This window comes from Panicum virgatum, chromosome 9N (assembly GCF_016808335.1).
Source record: "Panicum virgatum strain AP13 chromosome 9N, P.virgatum_v5, whole genome shotgun sequence".
Classification (NCBI taxonomy): Eukaryota; Viridiplantae; Streptophyta; class Magnoliopsida; order Poales; family Poaceae; genus Panicum; species Panicum virgatum.
In genome coordinates, this window is record NC_053153.1 from 3716039 (window position 1) to 3740052 (window position 24014).

The 24014-nt window shown below is 41.6% G+C and overlaps 3 protein-coding genes across 4 annotated transcripts; 1 reads left to right on the forward strand and 2 right to left on the reverse strand.

The window, feature by feature from the left end:
- Nucleotides 1–936: 936 nt before the first annotated feature.
- Nucleotides 937–5743, reverse strand: LOC120688374 (serine/threonine-protein phosphatase PP2A-2 catalytic subunit). 2 transcript variants are annotated; one of them, XM_039970677.1, is made up of 12 exons: nt 5526–5743; nt 4920–4976; nt 4080–4163; nt 3913–3984; nt 3669–3740; nt 3512–3552; nt 2852–2918; nt 2574–2765; nt 2393–2482; nt 2205–2312; nt 1667–1774; nt 937–1524 (listed from the first exon to the last, which is right to left on the reverse strand). In XM_039970677.1, the coding sequence occupies exons 1-11, from the start codon at nt 5598–5600 to the stop codon at nt 1709–1711; spliced, it is 924 nt and encodes a 307-aa protein (XP_039826611.1). In that variant the 5' UTR covers nt 5601–5743; the 3' UTR covers nt 937–1524; nt 1667–1708. The 2 variants fall into 2 exon arrangements, with proteins under 2 accessions (XP_039826611.1, XP_039826610.1); XM_039970676.1 differs by having other exon boundaries at nt 937–1774.
- Nucleotides 5744–10254: 4511 nt separating this feature from the next.
- LOC120688372 (DEAD-box ATP-dependent RNA helicase 37-like) lies at nt 10255–16208 on the forward strand. The gene is made up of 8 exons (XM_039970674.1): nt 10255–10409; nt 10519–10600; nt 12262–13132; nt 13220–13303; nt 13910–14152; nt 14667–14834; nt 15034–15147; nt 15496–16208. The coding sequence occupies exons 3-8, from the start codon at nt 12311–12313 to the stop codon at nt 16000–16002; spliced, it is 1938 nt and encodes a 645-aa protein (XP_039826608.1). The 5' UTR covers nt 10255–10409; nt 10519–10600; nt 12262–12310; the 3' UTR covers nt 16003–16208.
- A 407-nt stretch (nt 16209–16615) lies between these two features.
- On the reverse strand, nt 16616–23301 carry LOC120688373 (squalene synthase 1-like). Its single transcript, XM_039970675.1, has 14 exons — nt 22894–23301; nt 22666–22708; nt 22394–22483; nt 22209–22284; nt 21582–21651; nt 20476–20619; nt 20259–20363; nt 19759–19905; nt 18710–18785; nt 18082–18170; nt 17382–17473; nt 17275–17314; nt 17079–17196; nt 16616–16992 (listed from the first exon to the last, which is right to left on the reverse strand). Exons 1-13 carry the CDS (start codon nt 23074–23076, stop codon nt 17140–17142), a joined length of 1212 nt encoding a protein of 403 aa, XP_039826609.1. The 5' UTR covers nt 23077–23301; the 3' UTR covers nt 16616–16992; nt 17079–17139.
- Between the last annotated feature and the right edge of the window lie 713 nt (nt 23302–24014).

Below are 24014 nucleotides of genomic sequence, written 5' to 3' on the forward strand. Positions count from 1 at the left end.
ACCCAGAAGCTCATTTTTGCCTAGCGACGAAAAGCTCGGTGAGAGGAGCTTCCCGAGCTTTTGCTCGTCCCGTCGTCCGCCTCCTTCCCCGTTCCTTTTTCCCCTCCGCTCCCCTCCGCGCCAACCACCGCCACCCCACCTCCCCTCCGCGCCGGCCATCGTTGCTCCTCCTCTCCCCTCCGCGCCCCTCCCCTCCCCTCTGCTCCGGCCGCCGCCCCCTGAGTCCTCCCATCGCCGGCCCCCGCCATGGCCCCCTCCCCCTTGCCGGCACCGCCCCGAGCTCCCTCGATGGCCGCGCCGCCCCGAGCTCCCTTCCTCGACGGTCGGCGCCGCCCCGAGCTCCCTCCTTCGACGACCTCCGCCTCCCCGAGCACTCTCCCGCTCGCACGCATCCGGCGGCCTCCTCTCCCCCTCCCTCGAGGTCGCCGCCCCCCAGATCCAGCGCGCGGCGGCGCAGGGGCTCCGCGGGCCTTGTCGGGTTGCGGAGGGGCCCTGTGCAGGGGCTACAACGCCCGCGCGCGGTCGGGCGGGGTGCGGCGGGGCGCGGCCAGTCTGGCCCGGCGAGGTCGGCAGGTCTGGCACGGCGGGCGGGGCTACATGCCGGGAGGCAAGCAGGGCGGCAGAGGAGGGAGACCACGACGATGGTGGCAGAGGCCGGCGGGCAAGTAAGGAGGGAGGAGATAGAAGCTGAAGGTCAAGAAGCTCCGCCAAACAGACCTCTCTAGCTTCTCTGAAAAGTAGCTTTTTGAACTAGCCGGCGGAGCTTTTCCAAATGGAGCTTTTGGAGAAGCTCCAGCTCCCCCAAACAGGGCCTATGGCATTCGCACATCAATACTAGGCATGTTTCATGTTTGGTTGGCTCCATCCAGATCCAGGGAGCGAACCCTCTCAAGGGGCACATGACAGAATGCTGCATCTTCAGGTGAGACTAGCTCAGGGCTAGGATACATGATGATAGTATTTCAAAAGGAAATTATAAATACAATGTTACAGACAGCACGCGTACAGATCATTCGTTCCACTGGTCTTCGGGCGGTGCAACTCGCCTCATTTTGTCCAAAGCAAAATCAACAGCAAAACCAGAGCTCAATTGAAATGCTGGTTGCAAAGAATGCTACAACTTAGACTACTTGTGCTTAAATGGTAATTCTATACGGCAAATCGAGGCAGTCAGAAAAAGACTAATGGCCCAACACAGAACCATACAATTGTTTACCTCTACAGGAATCGAAAAAAAAAAGAAAAGGAGAAAAAAGTGGGGAACAAAGGGGAACAAAATGAATACAACGGGAACAGTTTCCTCTCTCATACAGATTGCTACTTGATGCTTGAACCCACCCACTGCAGCACCCGAAACCAAGCCAAAAGCATCAACCAGTTAAGAGATAAGTGAGAACACAATCCTGTCCTTCCAGCTGCAGTAGGTAGGTATACACTTGAATTCAGATGTGACTGAACAGCCGGAAACAGCCGAAGAGCCATGGGCAAAAATAGTGCTCAGCTGGTAGAATGAATAGTGCTCGGCTGGTAGAATAAATAGTATTATGTGAGAGGAAATAAGTCGAGATAAGTCGAGACAAGCCGTGCCAAGATCAGCCGAACAGCCCTTAAGAATAGCACACGGGGGGTTTCGAGCAAAAAAATATCTGCAACCAGGAAACTTCACCTATCTATCAAACCTTTGCTGCAGATCCACATCACTTTTGCATCACAGGAAATAGTCAGGTGTCCTACGAGTTACATCTGGCTCTCCCCTTCTTGGGGCTGGCTCAAACTGCAAAATCACAAATCAGAACTCATAAGACACCACAAAGTATGCTTGAAGCCAGATAACAAGAGTAAAAAACAAAGTCAGCATACATATATTCTAGCAAGAGCTGTCAATGACCATCAGTCATGACAGAATAGACAAATCTCAATAATTGAAGATCAAAACATATGAAAGTATATCAATTTTATTTGAGTAAAAAACTATCGGTCCAGCACTTTGATCAGGGCTCATATTCAATAGCTATCATCTGAGCTATATTCTCGATGTCAATCAATGTCACCAATTCGATTATTTTGTCCCGCTTGAGGTGCGAGGGTAACATTATCGTTCATTTTCGACAATAGCACATTTGATTAGATTAATAAATCACTATGTCATAAATTATCATGAGGCCTCTTCAGAAAAGCAGGCATCTGTTGCAAAGAAATTGTACCTGGATGAAAGTATGCTCCCTGCAATCATCCACTTCTAAGATTGACGCCATGTTCCCACAGCGATAGCAATAATTAGGTGCACTAAATATGGTCACAACTTTTTGCTCCTGTTCATGTAGTAAAGGTATCAATCAAAAATATGAATGGGACCATGAAAAGAGTGTATGCTTCAGAAACAGGTACTTACATGAGCCCAATTGAATCCCTCCATGACCAATTGGTGAGCTCTAGCAATAAGCCTTAAATTATTGGTATGGTTGAACTGTTCTGAAATATCCTGGAACGAAAGAATTTGGCAGTGTCAGGACATAAGGTGACATGCGGTAAGCACCACCATAATTTGTGATTGACAAAATAATTTTATGTACCTGTCCAAAGGTATATCCAGCACCACGTGGCGAAATACCCCAACCACATCGATCATCTGGATCAGACCACAGAAGATCACACATTGGACCTTCATGAGGAACTTCTTGGACGCGATCGAAGTTGCGGATGTTATCGAGGGTCTCGATAGATGGTGATAATCCACCATGCAAGCAAAATATTTCTGACTCAACCTAGGAAAAGGAGAAACAAATTGAATGCCAAATTCACAAGATACACATGTAAAGCATCCTAAATAAACAAGGACTGCAATACGCACCAATGCAGTCAAGGGGAAGTAGTCAAAGAGGTCCGTGAAGGTTTTCCAGACATTTGCATTTCCATACCTGCAATGAGCCAATGAGCACAGGAACAGCGTGTATCTTACAATCTTAATACTTCACTGAAAGGGGGTGGTACGACCAATTCTGTTTGGACATAGGACAAGTAGAACTAATCTCATAAACTATCACACAAAATAAATCATGGAAAGTACAAATCATACAGTAACTGAAAAGCTGGAAATTCGCTAAAGAACTTTTCCTTGATTCATCAAAACTTTGGACCATCATACAAGATAAGATTCTAACAAATGTACTTCTCACAGTGTTTGTCATAAAATAAAATTTTGAATAATATTCTTCATCTGAAGACTTGTCGACAAGTTACAAGCATGCAATGTTGGATTCAGGCATCCTTTTAAAACTATTTGGGCCCAGCAGAGAGCCAGAGAAATAATCCTTAGGCGTGTTGTACTAATCTTAAGCTTACAGATTTAAAGAGTGTGTACTAGTGTTCAAGGACCAAAGGCGATGATTCTCATGTAGACAGTTACTAAGACCTTTTTTATTTTACTTATAAATCCTGCTAGTGATATCAAGAAAATACTTTCCAAGAGAATAATTGCCAAAAATACAGAAGCCTAAGAAAAGATACTCACTTCCTTAAGCACTCATCATAGAATCCATAAACTTGAGTGATCTGCCAATCAGCAAATAAATTAACTAAAAACTTTAGTTTGTACAAGGTGATAACAGAAAATGAAAGATGCAGGAAGAAATCTCAGAATAACAATTTCTGCAACAAAACATGTATACCTGTCGGCTTTCGTGGTTTCCTCTGAGAATGGTGATCCTCTGAGGATAGCGAACTTTTAAAGCCACCAAAAGCTGTTTATTACATGGATAACATTAGTACTAAGAGCTAGTAATGTTGCACAAATGAGAGAGTTAAGAATGTACACCAAAAGGCATGATCGGAGGGCACACTATACGCCTACACTGGAACACTATGGTGCATAAAGACATGAATATTTATAGACTAAACTAATGTTACCCTTACCGTGACAGTTTCAACAGAATAGTAGCCACGGTCAACGTAATCTCCCATAAACAAGTAGTTTGTATCTGGACACTGGCAAGCAAAAGCAAGTGTCAAGGTATTAAAACCTGCACCTGTTTCTTCAAAGATCAAGTGGTGATAAAAGAATATGAAGAAAAAAAAGATACCTTTCCACCAATCCGGAAGAGTTCAGCAAGATCATGAAATTGTCCATGAATATCACCACAAATTGTAACAGGACTCTTTACAGGCTGCGAGTATGATGACAAAACCAAGCACCAAAAGTCAAATAACACGATCTAGTGAGAACCACGTCTCTGAACTGGTGTCTAAAAGGCATAGATAGTGAGAAAGAGTCCACTGCATCATCTGCTATTTAAAGTTGGTTAAAAGCTCTACAATTTTGAAGGTGTATCTTCCATCCGCATGCCAATTAAAAAAATCAAACATATACCAGTTGACAGACATGATACATTGCAAAGAAATATGAGTATGGGTTGCCACTAACTAAAAGGGTGCAGGTTACAACTCAAAGTGTAGAACTGTAGACTCAGGACTCTATTTACTTGCTATTTCCATTTTTTATCCTTCCAAACTGAGGCTGTCTTCATTAATGCAATATTTCAGTGCCATACTACAAACTTTTAAGAACCTGGTAGGCTGGTACAGTCCCATGCACCTTTTTCTTATAAATAGCATAAAAATAGGTGGATTAAGAAATCTTTCCTCAGATCTGACAGTAACAAATATTTAGCCATTGCAAGATGCGTAGGAATAAATGTACACGTGTGATTAGCAAACATAAAATTCAGCTAGTGCCTGGTGACATAGAGTGTGAATTGGGAACTTAACCAGTTTTTATGGGCTGATTGAGTCAAGCATTACTCTAGCTATCAAGAAAAGTAAAGTGATGCCAAACATGATGTCTCAATTGATCCTACCAAGGAATCGATGATCTCTTGCGCCAACACAATCAACTTTGCACACAAAGATGTAAAACAGAGTACCTGAACATTGCTTTCCTCCATCAGAATCTCCTTCGCCTTCTCACACAACGCTCTGACCTGTACGGTAAATTGCACTGGATCAGACCCACCTCGCCAGCAGAACAAATCAATAAGTCGCTACTAGTTCTACACGAGGCCTTTCAAATGTGTCCGATGATAACAAGGTGGGATGTTTACACCTTGGAGCGGTTCTAGGCCCCCTAACACTCCCAAGTCCCCATATATAGCATAAATCGGGGTAGCAAAGTTATGTTATTAACAGGGATCTTAGGAAAATGAGCAGCCATAATTGTTTCCGTTCAAGCAGACAAATTAATGCAGAGTTGGAAAAACTGGAGGGGGGGGGCTTAAAAACTCAATTTTTAGCGTTCCCTCAGCATAAAAAAGTGGCGCCCTGCTCAGCTCGCAGCCACATCCCCAGCTCGCAACCGCTCAGCACCCGCCCGAGCAAATCAAACGCCCCCGCCAACCATTTCCGCGCCAACCAGCACCGTAACGCGAGCCAAGCCCCGATCTCCCCCGTGACCCGTCCCCCGGCCCCGCAATTCCGCTAGATCTGGCGAAAACACACCTCAAACCGAGAGGAGACGGGCGTAGAGGCTTTACCTCGGGCTCGGGGAGCGGCTTGCACTGCATGAGCCGCTCGATCTGGTCGTCGAGGCCGCCATGGGGGCTGCTCATCTTCGCCGCGGGGGGGACCCTAGATCTGGGCGGGCGCGCGCGCGCGAGAAGGGAGAGGGGTGGGGAGGCGGAGGAGGGAGGAGGGAGGAGAGAACGAGAGGTGGGGAGGAGGGAGGGGGGCCAAAGGTCTGGAAAGTTGCAAGGGACGGTGGTTATATAATTGCGAGTTTGGAGGCTAACTCTGAGGAGGAGGGCAGCCAACGAACGGACGGACGGCCGGAGCGCGCGCCGTGGTGCTGAACTGGTCGTCGTTGTCGTGGAGGATGTGGGTGTGGGTTTGTCCCGTCTCCCGTGCCACGTCGATCAAGATCAAGCATTCAGTCTAGCCTCCCCACACTGGGATAGCGTAGTATGAACGATTTATCATCTCAACCGCTAGTCAAAAAAATTCATCACGCTAGAACTGAAAACTATCTTGCTCTCCATTTCCATCTCAACGACTTCTGCATTTCCTTTTACGTAAAACAGCAATGAAAAATATATCTATATTCTATCATCTTATTTGCTCCGCATCTATGTAACCTAATGCACCACCTCATCATCCTTTAAGGCCAAGTTCACACTGTCGCTGGCCATCTCAACCACACCGTTAGGGCATCTCCCAGAGTACCCAAAAATAGAATCTAAAAAACTAATTTTTGTACCCTCCAAAAATTATTGGAAGAAAAAAATCTTCATATCCAACCGTTTCAAAAAAAAAGTTGCTAAAATATGTTAACTGCTACCACATCATATGTTCTGAGCGAATGTTTAACTTACGAGTTCACAATTCCCTGAAAATTATCTACGGGACACTAGTGAATATTGAAAATCCATCCATTCATACAATGTCTGCAAATAGCAGGCAAGGATGAGTCATCATATGAAATATGATGGCTCATCCTTGCCTGCTATTTGATGGGCTCCTAAAGAAAGCGTTGTATAAAGAGTTTATTATATAAATTTATATATGAGTACCAATGTACACATACACTTTTTAAAAAAGAAAAACCAACAAAATAACAAGTTCAATTATAACATGGAAGTAGCACCAAATTTCTAAGAATCGTGTACACTTAACTAAACATGCTCATTGTGCCCTTTGCTTGACTTAATTAGTTCTTGATAGAATTGAGATCCATAATGACAATCTTTAGTTGACACTGTCCTCTACTGCTTCGATTTCGAAGAATCAAAAGGCCATTTAGAACAGGGTACTTTGGTCTATCCGTCTATCGTTCAGCATAATGGAAGAGGTTTTACATATTTTTCGCGCATGATGTTTACTACAAATAGTGGCATTGGCTGGCAGAATGGCTAGTTGTGAGTACAACTTGGCTATGGTTTTACCTATCTCTTGTTGCGTATGCTTGTATATTTTACTCTTTTTTTTTACAACAAAACAGTGGTGTTTGCAAAATGGTGAAGACGCTACACCATAGGCGACAAGTACAATGCGCGAGTATATGGATGCCTAATATTTTTGCGCAACTCGACCACACCTTGTAACTCCGACACCTCTTTTATTCTTCATGTGTTTTGGTTTTGCTCAAACTCTTTTTATTCTTCGTGTGTTCTGGTTGTGCTCCGAACACCATACTTAGTGTAACAATATGTGCCATACTCCAACGAGCATCACCCAAGCCATTAGCCACTAGACCATCAATGATCAGATCATCACGATCGAGTGCATCACATATCAATTAATCAACAAGAGGTTAACAAACCAATTAAAACTAACATATTGTCATTTACTTGTTTATGAAATAACTATGTTGATCACTTACTCTGGTCCAAAACGAATGCAACTATCACTTTCTAAGAAGTTAAATAATTCCAAAAATGACCAAATTTACAAAATCTACAATATTTATATCTTCAAATAGTTTTAGTATGAAAGTATATTACATGATTAATCTAATAATAATTATTATTTTATAACATAGATATTAATACTAATTGTTTGATCATATTTTTCAAAAAAGTACTAATATTTATATCTCCAAATAGATTTAGTATGGGAGTATATTAAATGATTAATCTAATATTTTGTAATATCAATATTATACTATTTTATATAAATTTAGTCTAACAAAAATTATTTGACTCATTTAAAAGTAAGAGCTGTATATTTTTATGGAAGGAGTATTGTATATGCACATTTTTTTATTCTCATGTGTATAAGTTTTATAGTATTCTAACTTTTTAAATAATCCATATCTTTTACAGCTATGGGTATTGGGTAACAACCGCAACCTGAACCTTCATGCGTCGCGTGATATGATGATTCTTATCACAAGGTACATCCATCGAATCAGAGAAAAATTAAAATAAAAATAGATTGACCTATTGACATACTATCAGAAGTCAGAAGAGATAAAAAGAAGAAAATATTCATTGCAGCGACTATTATTGATATCTTGAAATATTGAAAAGGAAATTTTCATATAGGTAGAGAAAATGTAAAAGGAAAAAAATGCTGGACACAGTTTCCCTGCTGGTGAAAAGTCATATTTTAGAGTATATTTTCTTAAAAGAAGTAACTCTAACAGCATATAGTAATTGCATCGGAAACCTGCCAAGCTAGAAATGGACGGGTATGTCCGCTGGACGTCCCTTTGATTTTGTCATACGCTTTTCGGCATCCACCTTTTATTGCTTCAGTTCGTCTCGCGCTTCCGCTTCTCCTAGAGTTTCTCACGGCTCGAACCCACTCCCCATAGCGCTCCGCTGTATCTAACTTTTCTTGCATCGCGCATCCACCGGGCCGCATCGTGTTTTTCTCATCCCATATTTTCTCACGACTCCAGCGCCTTCAAGATCTAAGCTCTCCCTACTTTGTTGCATCATCACACGTCCTTTTTCCTTAGAATCTATCTAGAGTGTTTGTTTTGTACTTTTGTTCAACACAATCTGTTGTTTGATATAACTCGTACCGTTTAATGTAAACATCTTAATTTGGATCGGATAAACTGCAATCGATTTAGCTTGTTGCCTAATTATTTGCCCTGACCACTGGTTCAGATTATTTTTAGTTTTCTTTGGGGGGGGGGGGTCCACTAGACTCGTGCACCTAGATTTAGGGGAGGTAATGAATTATAGCCATAGTACCCTCTTCACAATCCAATTTAGTTTTCATATATTTTTGCTCAAAATTATATAAGATTAGAGGCCAATAGTTTTAGAGCTAAACCTTTAGATTATCTAAGCTAAAAATTAAGGTCCTTTACCACCTATACGTAAACTAGATAGAAACAAAATTATAGTTTGCTAGTGTAGATTACTTAGGCTAATCCTAGTGGAGGATTCATGTTGATTCCCAAGATAGGCACGTAAGCAAGAAGACTACTCCCTCCGTCCCGCAAATACGGTTCATGTAGCCTTCAAATTTTGTCCTACAAAGGATGTTCATTTAGATTGTAATAAAGTCCATTTAATTAAAGCAATATCAAATACCAAAAAATAATTGCATTGAGAAGGTATGGAGCCAATCAAAATATTTAGGTAGATGTTACTTTTCTAGTTCTAATGCATTTGCATTTATTGAGAATTAAGGAAACCAGATAAACATCACGGTCTTCAATCACTTTAATTAGAGCCATAGAGGTAACGAGGTCACTGTCCACTACTAGTAATATGTTTGAAATTTTTTAAACGAACAGTCTTTATGATATGGAGGGAGTATGAAATTTCATAACACTTAAAACTACCTCAATGCATAATTTTATGTTGCGGTTTTCTAGAATCTATGTTGCATTTATTTTCAAGACTTATAGAGTATTGGTATTTGTGAAAAACGGGTTCAATCTAGATGACACGCTTCTTAAATTTTACTCCCTCCATCTTGAAATGTAAGATGTTTTGGTTTATCCTAACTTAAAGTAGTCTAAATTTGACTAAATTTATAGAGATAAATATTAACATGTAGCAATTAAATAAGTAAATTATGAAAATATACTTTATAATGAATCTAGTCATTCTCATTTGGTATTTTAAATATTATTGCTCTTTTCTATAAACTTGATCAAACTTAGAACAACTTAGGATAAACTGAAAAAACTTACATTTCAAGATAGAGAGAGCATGCCATATCATCATATAATTCTACATGGTATGCTAATTAACGTGTATGAAACCTCCACGAGAAATGACATTATTGGAAATATGGCAAGGATTGGTTCAACGATTTCGCGGCATGGATCCGTTTAGAGCAGATACAACAATTGACTTATAGCTAAACTAATTAATATTTTTGCCATTGTGAAAGAGAGAAAAGAGGAGTGAGGAGAGCTGGACTCTCCAGCAAGCACCAAGCTAGGCACGGAGCCGTATGCGAATGGCGGACCGTACATTTAATGAATGTGAGGAGAGCTAGGAAGAGAAGATTGGAACAATTAAATAAAAAAAATTTAGAGATAAATAAGAGATTATTATTGTATACTCTCTCTGTCCTGAAATGTAAGTCATTCTGGCATTTTATCAGATTCATTGAACATTTTCTGAATTAGACAAACTGTATGTCCAGATTTATTAAACATTTTATGAATCTGTACACAGTAAAACACTTACAGGATGACTTAACTTTCAGGACGGAGGGAGTAACTTGACTCTTACAACTTGGTTAATAGCTAATTATTTGATTTTATTATTAAACTTGCTACCTTTGCTTTTTGTTCGGTTCGGAAGTGTACCCGCCTGTAGAAAATCGATACCCCTCCTCTTCCTGCGTTATCGATCCCACGCGCGACGCCTCCCCTCGCGACTCCTCTGCTCCCTCGCGACGCCGCACACGCCGCCGCCGACTCCCGCAGGATCTGCCGCGTCTCGCCGGTGAGGATCTCCCTCTCCTTCTCCCTTTCCTTCTCCCTCTCCCTCTTGCATCCCGTTCGTTTCCAACCTTTCCCCCAAACCCTAATCTACATGCTCTTGATTGTCACAGCAAAAGGAAAGCTCTGTGGGGAGGGGGAGGGAGGAGAAGTCGACGAAGACGTGCATCAATTGGATCGGGAAGGATCTGTAAGGTGTGTGTTTTCTTCCTTACCCTCTGAACCCCTTTTTGTTTTCCTTTCCTACGGATCGATTTGCTAGGAACGACTACTTTATTAACAGTTCCGTAGATGAATGTGTCTCTTGTGCTCTGCTCTGGTATAGACAACCTTTGGCATCTTAACAATCTACTCGTATCTCCCACACGGGGATGGTACTGCTTCAGTGAAGGAACAAACTGAATGAGGGGGGATCTGGAGACACGGGAAGACCCTCTGCTTCTTGCTGTTTTGTGATAGCTAGTAGCCACGGTTCCTTTTTTTCAGTCATCTTGGACAGTGGGAGTGTTGGCGGCTTGTAAAGCGAGGTCGTGTAGCTGCTCTATCAGACCCTTTTGTTTGTGCTTAGGTCGAACTCGGATGCTACCTGGAACCACTCTTTAAACTCTGTAATTTCATTATGTATGGTAATGAAATGAAATTCGGGCTATGCCCACAGTGGGAAAAAACAATCTGTCTCCAAGGTACAACACAGTCTGAAGAATCTGCACATGCTTTCTATCCAACCCCCCCTTATAATTCAGGCATAAACATCCTATTTACAGAAATATAAGTACTCATTGACTAGATCTCTGTCAAGAATATGTGTGCTCTACTTGTACCCAAAGAAACAGCAAGCACATTCACAAGGAGTTGTGCTAATTAATTAGATTAGATTACTCTTTGTTAACAGGCCGATTAATTAAATTGATGGTTAATTTAAGTCAGTATGTAATGTTAACTCTATCAACATTATAGTCGTCTCCTTGTTGGAAAGAAAGCAAGTATATACAAATGTTCAGAAACCTTGATTGGACAGCTACAGCAGAATTAAGTTGATAATTCTGTACAAAATTCAATGTTGTGTTTGTTTTCAGTTACTCTGAATAAACTGGTTTGATTTTAGTTTATTTACGAACTTCCCATATACTTGCAGTGTGAGCACTATAGTATTCCCATGTACTTCCCAGATCTGCAGTCAACCTTATGCTAGATTATTTATATGAACTTCTGAATTTTCCAATGTTATTGTGTTCTCATTTTGAAGCTCTAAGACTTGCAGCATTGGACTTGTCATAGCTTTTGTATTTTGTTTTATTTTACAATTGAATTGTATACATACAGTAGTGCTTTTTAATTTATGATGATCGATGGATACTTCAATTTATGATGATCCATGGATATTTTAATTTGTGACGATTGATGGATATTTTAATTTATGATGGTGATGTCTGTAAGCGCTAGCTAGCTAGCTCAAAAGAACACTGTTTTGCTTGCTTCATGCAGCTGTTAACAGTGCTCCCAGCCAAACACAGTATTACAAATATAAAGCGTTATTGTCATTAAGGCGCTTTTCCTTGCACCGTAACAGATACCACTGCTTTTTGATTCCATTAACATTACTGCTCCCTGTCCAGAACCAAACGCTACCTATGTGTATGCGAACTGAATAACTTTTATTGAAAATATGTGTATGCTGAACTGAATCACGGTTATCTATCAATACATTTATTAAATATTATGATTTTTTTTTGCTCAGGAAAAAATAAGTTAGTCATTGGTTGATGCTTTATTTCTTTTTGCTGCTGAAGTGTTTGCTATGTGCTACATTATCCTTCCTTTTTACTAACAATTTGCTGTCATTATGATATTTCTAGGTCTCAGTGATCACCGGTAGCGTCCTCATCATAGGCTTTTCGCAAAATTATGCGATCTTCATGGGCTGATTCAGTTGCGAACGCCGAGGAATCGGCGCCCGCGACTGTTACTGCTACTGCTACTGCTCCTGCTGCTAATCATCAGAGCGGGCGCCCCACCCTCAGCGCATACGTCCCTCCCCATCTCCGTGGTCGCTCAGGTGGTCCACCCTCTGAGAACCAGGCAGTGCCTGCTGCAGCTCCTGCACCAGCTGAGGTACGGTCAGCTGCTGTGCAGCCTTCAGGCTACGCAGCTGTTGTTGGTGGCAGCTCTCGTCCCTCTCGTTGGTCTGGCCCTGCTGGCGGTGGTGGTAGCAGCGCCATAGTTGGTCCTCGCCAGGGTGGTGGGGGCGGGGATAGTGGTCGAGGTGGTGGCGCCGGTTGGAACTCTCGCCCTGGGTGGGATCGTAGAGATCGTGAACCAAACCCCTTTGCCAATACTGAGACTGCAGATGTTGATTTTGAGAGTCAGGAGAACGCGGGCATCAACTTTGACGCATATGAGGATATTCCTGTGGAGACAAGTGGCCATGATGTCCCTCCACCAGTCAACACCTTTGCAGAGATTGATTTGGGCGACGCACTGAATGAGAACATACGAAGGTGCAAGTATGTGAAGCCAACACCGGTGCAGCGACATGCCATTCCTATCGCCATTGCAGGTAGGGATCTCATGGCTTGTGCACAGACAGGGTCTGGAAAGACTGCAGCATTCTGTTTCCCTATCATCAGTGGTATTTTGAAGTCACGTCCACCTCAGAGGCAAAGAGGTTCCAGGACAGCTTGTCCACTGGCGCTGATATTGTCCCCGACTCGTGAGCTATCTATGCAAGTATGCCGTTATTCAGATTTTTTTTTAATTTCTTCTAGTGCTGCTCATTTTGATGTGGTTTGTGATAATACTTTCTTTATGCCTCAGATTCATGAAGAAGCAAAGAAGTTTTCATACCAAACTGGTGTTAGGGTGGTTGTTGCATATGGTGGAGCACCAATACATCAGCAGGTTTACGCTTTTCTTTGCATTATGATTCTTGTTTTATTACAGAACGAGGTTTTTAGTTTTTCGCATGCCTTGCTGACTTTGTTGGTTTTGTTTGCCTATTGAGTTCCATTGCGCATATTAATATCTTGTCTTATGTGTCCAAAATCTTGGTGATAGTTCTACTGATTAGTTTATGATGATGCATCTGTTGTTTTTAATCGGTTAGAATTCTTAGGGAAATAATCGGATATCAATGCACTTCTCTAGACACTGTTTTGAGAATGGAAAATTGGCAATTACCCCTTTATTTGTGCTTTCTGTGTTCCTTTTCCTTTCCTTTTTTATACCACTTCAATTTGTGATGCAGACTCTCTGTATTTAACTTAATGTCTATGTATCCATCTCTGCTCCTAAATCTGGATCAGAAAGCACTCCTGATAGGAAAAAAAACTTGCATGTGATTCACTTTGTGTTATTCATAAGTAGTCTGTAAATCACTGAATTCATTTCAGAAGTGTTATCTTCTAAGTTTTCAGGAATATAATTGAATGGTGCTGGCATAGTGTACTATTTCTGCATGATAATTTTTCCACTTATATATTGACATGTACATGACTTTTACTGTAGCTGAGGGAACTTGAAAGAGGTGTTGAAATCCTTGTGGCAACTCCTGGTCGTTTGATGGATCTGCTGGAGAGGGCTAGAGTATCACTGCAAATGATAAAATACTTAGCTCTTGATGAAGCTGATCGAATGCTCGATATGGGGTTTGAGCCACAGATACGCAAGATTGTTGACCAGATGGATATGCCCCCTCGTGGTGTGAGGCAGACTATGCTGTTTAGTGCCACCTTTCCAAAAGAAATTCAGGTATTTATATCTCCCTTGTTCTAACTTCCAGCTTTTGCATATATGTAAACTTTTTTAGTGTCTGCATCATTACTATTTATTGGTTATCAAGACAAGAAGTTTGGGCGAGTTGATGAGGTAATCAGAACTTGGAAATCATTGCCTGTTAAAATTACCATTCTGCTGATGTTGTGATGTTTAATTGTTGAAAGGTCAAGATGGTTTAGCTGTTGTAGAACCTGAATCATATCCATTTTTCCATATTTTATTACTAGAACTGTAGTGATGCTTGTTTCCATTTTACAGAACTGTATGCTAAAAATGTGTTCATGTCAGCATTTTTTTATCATGCTGTATGATACAGTTAAAAAATCTTGTTTCTACAATATTATATTGCACTTGCAAATAGAAGAAATATTGTTTGTCTGTTGTGATGTCCATACTTTTTTTAGCATTTTTGCATGACGTAGAGAAAAGTATACCTGATTGCTTGTTGTACATGAGCTAATGAGAATCTCAAAATTTTGTTCTGTAGCGTCTGGCTTCAGATTTCCTTGCTGACTACATCTTCCTTGCTGTTGGAAGAGTTGGTTCCAGTACTGATTTGATTGCTCAGAGGGTCGAGTTTGTACTTGAGGGGGACAAAAGAAGTTACCTGATGGACCTTCTTCATGCACAAAAATCTAATGGTGCGCATGGGAAGGTACTACATGCTGCGAGTTTTGTACCTTTTATTTATTTTTTAGTGTCATTTTGTGGAGTCTCTTTCACTACAGTAGGACCATAACTAACACAAGTAAATTTAATCTTTATGTCACTATTTTTAGAAATGTTACTTCGATCTCTGTGTCACTATTTTTACAAATGTCGGTCTGGTCCAACTTTTGTTGTCATGTTTCCAGCAAGCTCTTACTTTGGTCTTTGTGGAGACGAAGAGGGGAGCTGATGCTCTTGAGGACTGGTTGTTCAAAAATGGGTTCCCTGCAACAAGTATTCATGGTGACAGGACACAACAGGTACAACAGAGCTATAACTATCCGTCCGTTGTAGTTACAATTGTAATTCTTGGTAATAAATTAGCAAGCCACCATATAGACATTTTACGTACTGCTGAACAAATTTGGATTTATGACAGGAAGATGCTACAAAAGATCTACTGTATTGTCTATTTGGGTGACTAATTCAAATAAACAATACACCAGATCCATCTTTGTAGCATCTTCCTGTTGTAAGCCCAACTTGCCGTGGCTGTTTAAATGTGCTATGTGTGCTTCCACACGAGGGTAATATTTCCATTCATTTGTCTTGCATCCAGCTGTTGAGTGTGAGCTTATATCATTACATAAGTGTACTTTGTGTTTCAGGAAAGAGAGCATGCATTGAGGTCCTTCAAGAGTGGAGCTACTCCCATACTCGTTGCAACTGATGTGGCTGCTCGTGGACTTGACATACCACATGTTGCTCATGTCATCAATTTTGACCTCCCAAATGACATAGATGACTATGTTCATCGCATTGGGAGGACAGGACGAGCGGGGAAATCTGGTTTGGCAACTGCCTTCTTCAATGAGGGCAACTTATCACTGGCAAAGCCTCTGTGTGAGCTGATGCAGGAAGCTAACCAGGAGGTTCCTCAATGGCTTGAGCGCTATGCAGCCCGTTCATCCTATGGAGGTGGCGGTGGCAGGAACCGCCGATCAGGTGGTGCTCGATTTGGTGGCCGTGACTTCCGCCGTGACCGAGACTTCAGGGGAGGAGGTGGCAGTAGTGGAGGATATGGTGGTGGCAGCGGTGGATATGGCGGTGGAGGTTATGGCGGCGGTGGATATGGTGGTGGCTATGGTGGAGGTGCAACAAGTTCCTGGGATTAAATACTGTTTCATAGTCACCAGTGAGAATTGAACTGGATGATCGTATTCCATTGATGTTAACTGAACATGTGGAGTTTGTAGTCAACTCTAGGGTGGTTTGTATGGTGCTGAAGAAAAGGCCCCTTCGTATCTCGTTAGTGGTTGGTTAATGGCTTCTTGCTCTCTTTGAGCGTGATGGGCTTATGAGTGTTATGACCTTGGGTTAATTCGGCTGTGCTTACCGCTCGTTACCTGTAGTTCTGGATGCTGTGTACTATTTATAATTTTTAGAGGGGGGGGGGGGGGGGGGGGGGGGGTTACCACAGAATTATTTACAGATGGGCGTTGTTAAATGGTTGTGCTTAACTAAACTACTATTATTGGTTGGAGGTTAAATGGTTCTGCTGTCTCAATTGTTATTTATTTTTCTCTCTGATTAGTGGAAGGGCATTTCTTGCCTGCTTCATCATTATACGAAACGCATGCACTCTGAAGAGGCATAAGGTTGTTAATTGTTACAATTCTTTTTAATAATGTACAATTGCATGCATTGACAAGGCTGCTTTTGCAAATAAATTTAGTTATCACGTCGGAACAGAGATAAACTGGTAATCTTGGCCAAAAAATACGTTGGTTAGGATGTACATCAACAGGTCTTTATAAACAAAATATCACATCTTCGCCTGTTATCGCACATATGCTGCTCAACACGGTTGATGTTCTTCCACTACACGATTCCGGAAAAACAATACTCTTACACGGGTTTTTCGAAAGGAAAAAAAATGTCAGCAAACTAGTGTGCCCATTGCTAACATAAGTTTACAGGATACATGTTGCAAGTTTCTTTTCCCTAGAAACAGCTTCAAACGATGCAACACGCGAGGAAAGAAAAGGAACAAAAGAAATGAGGAAGCAGTAGCATGCAGCCATATCCATCATTCCATCTACAGTCCCTCCCTACTTCTGGATTTTTTTCTCAGCCTTCGTAGACTACAGAGTACAAAACAAAATCTGCAAAACCAATAAGAGCAGCATATAATTAGCCTCGGAAAGCTGGGGCGGAAATCAAAAGAATAGAGCTCAATCATTGAATGTACCATATTGGCGTAGTTGCTCTCTTAAGTCTCCACATGAAGAAAAAGGCTAACTAGCAGGGCTTCACTTAGTATAAAGTACCCCAAATATAATAGCCACCAGCAGAAGAACAATCATGAGCTGAGGAAATCACAGAAGCAACTTCAGAAAATTATACAGCAGAATATTAGCATGATTTTGCTGATTATGGGTACTCACCAGAATAGGCTTGTAAGGTGACTTGTCCAAATGGTACCCCCTACAGAATCAAGACAATCAGGATGAAGATACCAACAGAGAAGTGTGACTTAAATCATTCAGCGTACCTGCTCTTTAGGAAACCTGATGACCTGCAAGTTTGCTTTATTGAATCCACGCGTTTTCGTGTTAGCGTAGCATTTGGATCATTGTCGTCAATCTGGAATATGGACCAAACATTCTACACATCAATTGTCAAACAACAACCGTAGTAGTCGAGAAGCCTTTAGAGGCAGCCATGACTAATGCTATGAATGCAACACGGATTGGTACTAAGGTAGATTGCTACTGGCAACCTGCTCGAAATACACTTGTAATTCCATTGGGACAACATTAACACATGGTCAGAACAAATAATGGCGAGTTCCAGACAATGCATGAAACAGCTTGAAAGTGAAAACCCGAATAAAGATTTCCTAGTCCAAGTGTAGATAGTATAACAAAAGGCTACCTATACCCAATGAACTAAAACTAATGTCTATGTAGTTCACTGTAGTGATTCAATGTGAAATGACTGTTTAGAATAACCAGATTATGCAATAACATTGATCGATATAAAATTTCTAGTGGTGCAAGTAGCTCAGGCTGGTTTGTATGATCTACTGGGCACAAAAAGGTGAATGGCCAATTCAGTGGTGTGGGTTTTGTGTCACCCATCCTATCAAATTTCATTGTGTTACAAAGGAAAACCCTAAATATTATGATGTTCTAGTTAAATAAAGACAGCCAGACTCCATATTGGCTTTAGCAAAGATCAGAATTCCATACCTTTGACTCCAGCAATGAAGAAAACTCATAGAAAGCAGTATAGACGTCTGACATTGAGTTTGTCTCATCAATCACTCGTGCCGTGAGCCCTAAGATGGTAAATATGTTAGGTATAGACAAAACATAAGTAATAGATTAATTCAAATTATGTTAGTTAGATCGGTGATTATAATGAAGCAATTGCAGTGAAATGCAGATCCACTTGCCAAAAATAAACCAAGGAAAGCATGAAACAGCCTCACTTAAGTTCACATCTTCCTCAACAAATCCAAAAACAGATTCATAAATGATATTAGGTGCCCTGCAGGTTTCAAAGTGCACTTTTGTGCCTCCTATAAATGAACAGCGTTAGGTTGTGATGGACACACGTTTCTCCCTAGAGCATAACATGCCTTGCATCACTGATCATAGCAATCACATAACAGTAATCAAAAGAAACCAAGAACACATATATATGTTCTATCTGAATGTAGCATGTAGTGTACAAAAGCAGAGCACTGCGGAACTCTCCAAAATGAATTTCATTAAGCATAAGTGAAAGTGTGACAAGGTGTGACATACTGGAGAAAAAGCGAGGTAAAGAGGTAAGTCTTGATGAAGTTTAATATGTATTACAAAAGTAGCTTACCACGTCTCATCTTTACAACTCCTCTAAAGACATTCACATTATTGTAGCAAAGAGCACATGTTCCAATTGCCATTATCTGAAATGAGGAAATAGCAAGTTAATAGTACCCTACAGAGGATGTTGTTTCAAGAATATATCGATTTACTATAAATATAACATGCAAAACATAAGAAGGAGAATCACTCTTGACAAGTGAAGAAACCAGGAATGTTATCTAGTTTCCGACAAATGAGATTGTTTAAAATAAAGCCAATTGAGAATTAAGTAAAATATCATATTTCAAGAATATTCAATCCAAAACTTAACAGTTTACTCAGCCACGAAAGATGATCAAGGTAGCCCTTTTTTATAGGTAAACAATTATTATGAGCAGCAGCTACATTAAATAGGCAATAGCTATAGGATACAAAGGATTCAGGTATATCTAGGAAACAGAGAGTAAATAGTTCTGAATAGCAACCGCGTGCAGCTGTGCACTAAGAATAGCTCAATCCTAATACTGTGAACACACCATGTCAGGCGGTATTGATGAATGATCATTATTATACTGCAATGGAAGTGCAAGAAAATACTAGGGAACATTGATGCTTAATGGAAACTCCACCGTAATATAAATGTCAGTTCACTAATATGGACTGGTATGCCTAGTGCCTATGTTGAAACTATCCAGCTCTATCTAATAAGAATCAATGATGGAATGTTCAATACCACATATGCTCGAACAAGAAGTCAAGAACGCGGATCTTGGTATATTTTGTCTGACAAAAGCAGGTAGCTCAATACGCCTTAAGTTTAAACCTTTTTTGGCCTCGGCTATTCTTTGTTGTAAGGTAGTTCTACTGATACTACCAGAGTTTCAGGCCTTGAGCATATCTTCACAGAGCTACAATCACATCTCATCATACTACTTAGAAAGCGGGTTTATGTGAGGATTGAGTTAAATGCTAAATAACAATGTTCAATCTGGAATTAGATTTATGAATGCAGCACCCATATAGATTTGGAAAACTAGGTCTTCAATAGACAATAAAGTCTAACCAGTTATGTACCTGAGGTATTGCACAAAAACGGAAAATGGCATGATCCTTCAAGGCTGACATGTACTGGAGGCAGTCTTCAGCGTGAATCAATGCATTAGTCACTAGATCGTTCAAGCACTGTACTGCCTTTTCTGAATTTTCCTCATATTTGAAATCCTGGTTTCAGAGAAAAACACATATTAAGCTTCTCTGGAGTGGATTACATCTGATTGTTCACTATATATTTGAGCTACTTTCTAAACAGCAGTTATGAACTGCCCCAAAAGGTCGAACATATAAATTATAATACGTGTCATGACAAATCTCTGGATCTGTGATCGTTTAAGGCGTGTTTGGACTGTGGCCGCACTCTGCCACGCCACAGAGTTGTGGCGGAGATTGTGACCGCCACACCCGCCTAACCACTGTAGCGTGGCGAGTTGCGGCTGCAATCCAAACATCCCTTGTCATTTGGAACATTTCACATGTGAAACTACTCAACAGCAATAAAAGAAGCGAATGTGTTGTACCTCAAGTTTATTCGCATATTTACTCCATATCTCTCGAGGCCAGAACATGCGGGACTTTGGTATCTCATTTATGTCTTCCAAATAGTCCCTAATTATATTAGTTTTCTGCAATTTGATTTCAAATACTAGTTAGTGATGCAAAAACCCAAAACACAAATTACATTTCAAACAGAGATTGAAAAATGCGAAGTTGATTCACTAACATTAATTAATATACCTGCAAAAATAGACCCATTGAATTTGACAGCGAGTCTGGAGCCAGATCTTCAGTCCCAGCAGCATAAAAGAGTCTGGAAAGTCCATACCCAACCAGCCCGGCTACATAGTGACAGTATTCTTCATAGTCACCAACAGTTTCAACCTAAATAAAGAAGGGTAGTTCACATTAGTTCAGAACAATACTCAATCAAAATAAGTATATACATTCTAGGTGTAACCAGCACAATGATTCCCCCCTTGTTTCTCCATGAACTAAGCATTACTAATAATTCTTGTAAAAAATCAGTTTCTTCTCACTTTATTTTCAATGCAGGTAAACCATGGCAAACTACTTTTATGCACATATGACTATATACCTTGAAAATGTGACAACATATAATTTAGTTATAAGTGCAGATTCAGATAGCTGTGTTGCATGTTCACTGATAGACACAATCTTATCATGGAATGGAAGAAGTTTCTTCATGATACATAAGACATTTCATGGCTTAACGCGCATCGCAACTGATGCGATAGAAATATGTTGAAAACAGCAAAACCTCGAAACATATTTCATCATGAAAACCCATTGATATGACATCCAGAAGCTGGAGTTGTATGTCAAACAGTAACCAGAGAAACACCATGTGATCTTTTAAGTGGATACAAGTAGATGGCAATTATGTTCGTGTAAGCACACTACTGCCTATATCTCCATTCTTTTCAGTCATGAAATATGTAATGGTTCTCATGACTAGTATCCAGATCTTATAAGATGCTACAATGATGCAGCCTATACAGTAATGCATGCCATATGCCCATATCAACATTTCGCTGCCAATAATTACAAGGCTTTATTTTATTTGTTTAGGACAAGGCTCTGACCAATAATTACACTATCGATACATTTTTTTTTCTGATGCAATAAATGTTATTAAATTTGTATTAAAAAATACTTATGATTATAATCTGTATCACATAAATGAAATATTCAATGTGGTTAATTGATGGTCAGCGCTTTGTCCTAACTAAAGGAAATATGCCAAGAGGGAGTATATAGTTTATTCATATTAGCACTGTGGCGAGGGCGAGGCTTGGATATTTGGTGGATATATATTAACAAACCTCCTTGCATATAAATTTTGCCATTCCTGCTCCCATTCGCCTAGTGATTTCTTCAATTGCCTTTTGATAACTGAAAAGAAAAGATAATTGTTATTTACCACAAGGCTATTTAATGAAGTAATATCTGAGGTAAAGAAATGCAAAGGTGGAGAGAAAACTTCAATTGCATATTAATGCATTATTATTACTATGACAACGTTGAAAAAACCTAGTTCTGAAATGGTAAATTTAGATATAGCACCAGTATTGGATGCATAGTGTTTGACAATACATCCCTGCACAATGGATTTAATTTGGGAAAATGCACATTTGCTTGTTAAAGGACAAAGGCAAACATTATCCTCGTACAAATTGTCTGCTTGTGTAACTCTCAGTACTTGTTTCACCCTTACATCCTGATAATGAGATAGCGATTTCAAAGCTAAGGGCTGTTTCAGGACTACCCAGTGCAGGCTCCATATATAGGAAAGTCAATTGTTTCTTGTAGAAGTGTTTAATGAACAATTGACGTGTAGGAGTATCTAAGACTTGACAAAAATCTATACGAAGCCTCAAGTTGTCAAACTATCGAAGTGAGCAGTAGCAAAAGTCTGAAAAAGCAACAAGTCAAGGAAGAAATAAAGTTACCCTTCACCAAGCTCCAGGAAGGCGGTGGATACATGGTGAAACTTATCCATCAGCACTTTGTAGTTATTTGTTCCACCTGCAAGGCCAGGCACACCCTACCAATCAGCATCACTTTGAGAAAAGAAATGAAACAAGGCCCATCTTTAGTGTACGAGGGCCGCATATCCAGAGGAGCGATTTCGTACATGAGTAGTGCCAGTCGCGGTTGTAGATGTGGCGATAAAATTCCTGGAGGATGGGCACCTTCACCTCGGTTGGGATGCTAGTGTCATCCTCTGCAGTTCCATTAAACGCAGTTCATATTACTGTTAGGAAGGAAAGCACTAAAGTCGTCAAACAATAAGCACATACTGCCGTAATCACACCCCAACTCCAATGTTCCAAAAAAAAAACATCATCACTTGATGTCTTGATCCAAATACAAATACCAGCAACGCTAGGGTATAAGACTACTGACCAACGGTGTCCAGGGCACGGAGTACGAGGTAGAAGATGCACACCTGCGCGATCGCAACAACGGCAGTTAGAAACGCCTTGGAGACCCACACGGCACGCACGCGCGCGCTCGCGCACACCAAAAATGTCGGGACGAAAACCAAACAAATCTTAAAAAACGCCGAGCATGAGATTCGGAGGCCGCCACTCAGGTTATCGAGCAAGGCGGGCGGAGGGAGCGGGTACTGACGGCATTGCGGAGATCGGGGCCGAGCTGCTGGATGACGAGCGCGAAGCTTCGGGAGACCTTCTGGAGCATGGAGTAGGCGAAGCCCCAGTGCTCCTCGGGCGGGATCTGGCGCTTGATCTGCCCCGCCGCCACCCGCAGCTTGACCAGCGCCACCACCTCCTCCGGCCGCGACAGCGCCCCCATCGCCGCTGATCCAGCCAACGACCGGACGACCGGGCAGCCGGATCCCAGAGAGATGCCGACTGGATGCGGCGCGCCCAGCCGCGTGGTAGTACTTCTAGTAGCGCCTCCTCTCCCCTACCAGGGAAGAGACGAGACGAGTTGAGAACTTGAGATGAGAACTGAGAAGGGTGTCGCCGTCCGCCGCGCTGTCCACTTGTGTTGGCGAGCGTGGGTCCCCTTTCGTAATTAATCCGGTCATCGGGGTTGTTGGGGTAGAAGCGGGTGGAACGATCTCCATTCTGTCCCCACCTCGTGCTCTCCGTCCGCCGGGAGCGGGGCCACGGGTTCCTGCCATATGACGAGTGGGCCATGAGTGGCAGCCCCCGCTCGTGGGCCGCCGCGTCAGCGGGGAAGGCTGCTTTACACGTGTGTCATCGTAAGGGTTGGGGAAGAGGAGGAGGTGCGCGTGACGGCGTGAGGGTGAGGCCCTCTGCCCTCGTGGTGGGGTGAGTGGTGGTGTCAGGTGTGGTCCGCGCGGTCGAGACCGGACGGACACCGGAGGGGCCCAGGCAGAAAGGGACTCGTTTCGGGCCCGAACGGAAGCCGGTTATGGGCTACTGGTAGAAATGATCGCCGAGCGGCCCAGCGATCATCCCCCATACGCTCGCTACATCTCTTTGGCAGGTTGCGAAACATATTTGTTCTGAAATTCACGCAGTTTGAAACTCGCTTTGGAAAATGTTCTGAAGTTCGCAGGATTGTCTGAAACTTACCTTTGCCTAAACCAGTCGAAACTTCCTGGGCGTTGCCGCGTTGGGCCCAAGATCTAAGCCAGGGTTTGACAGGTGCCATCCCTCTGAATGCATCATCCAACGGGTGCCCAATCGTTCTCAAGAAAGATACTGTAACGTTTCAGTTGTTTAGACCTCCGTCTAGAACATGGACAACGATTCATTGAA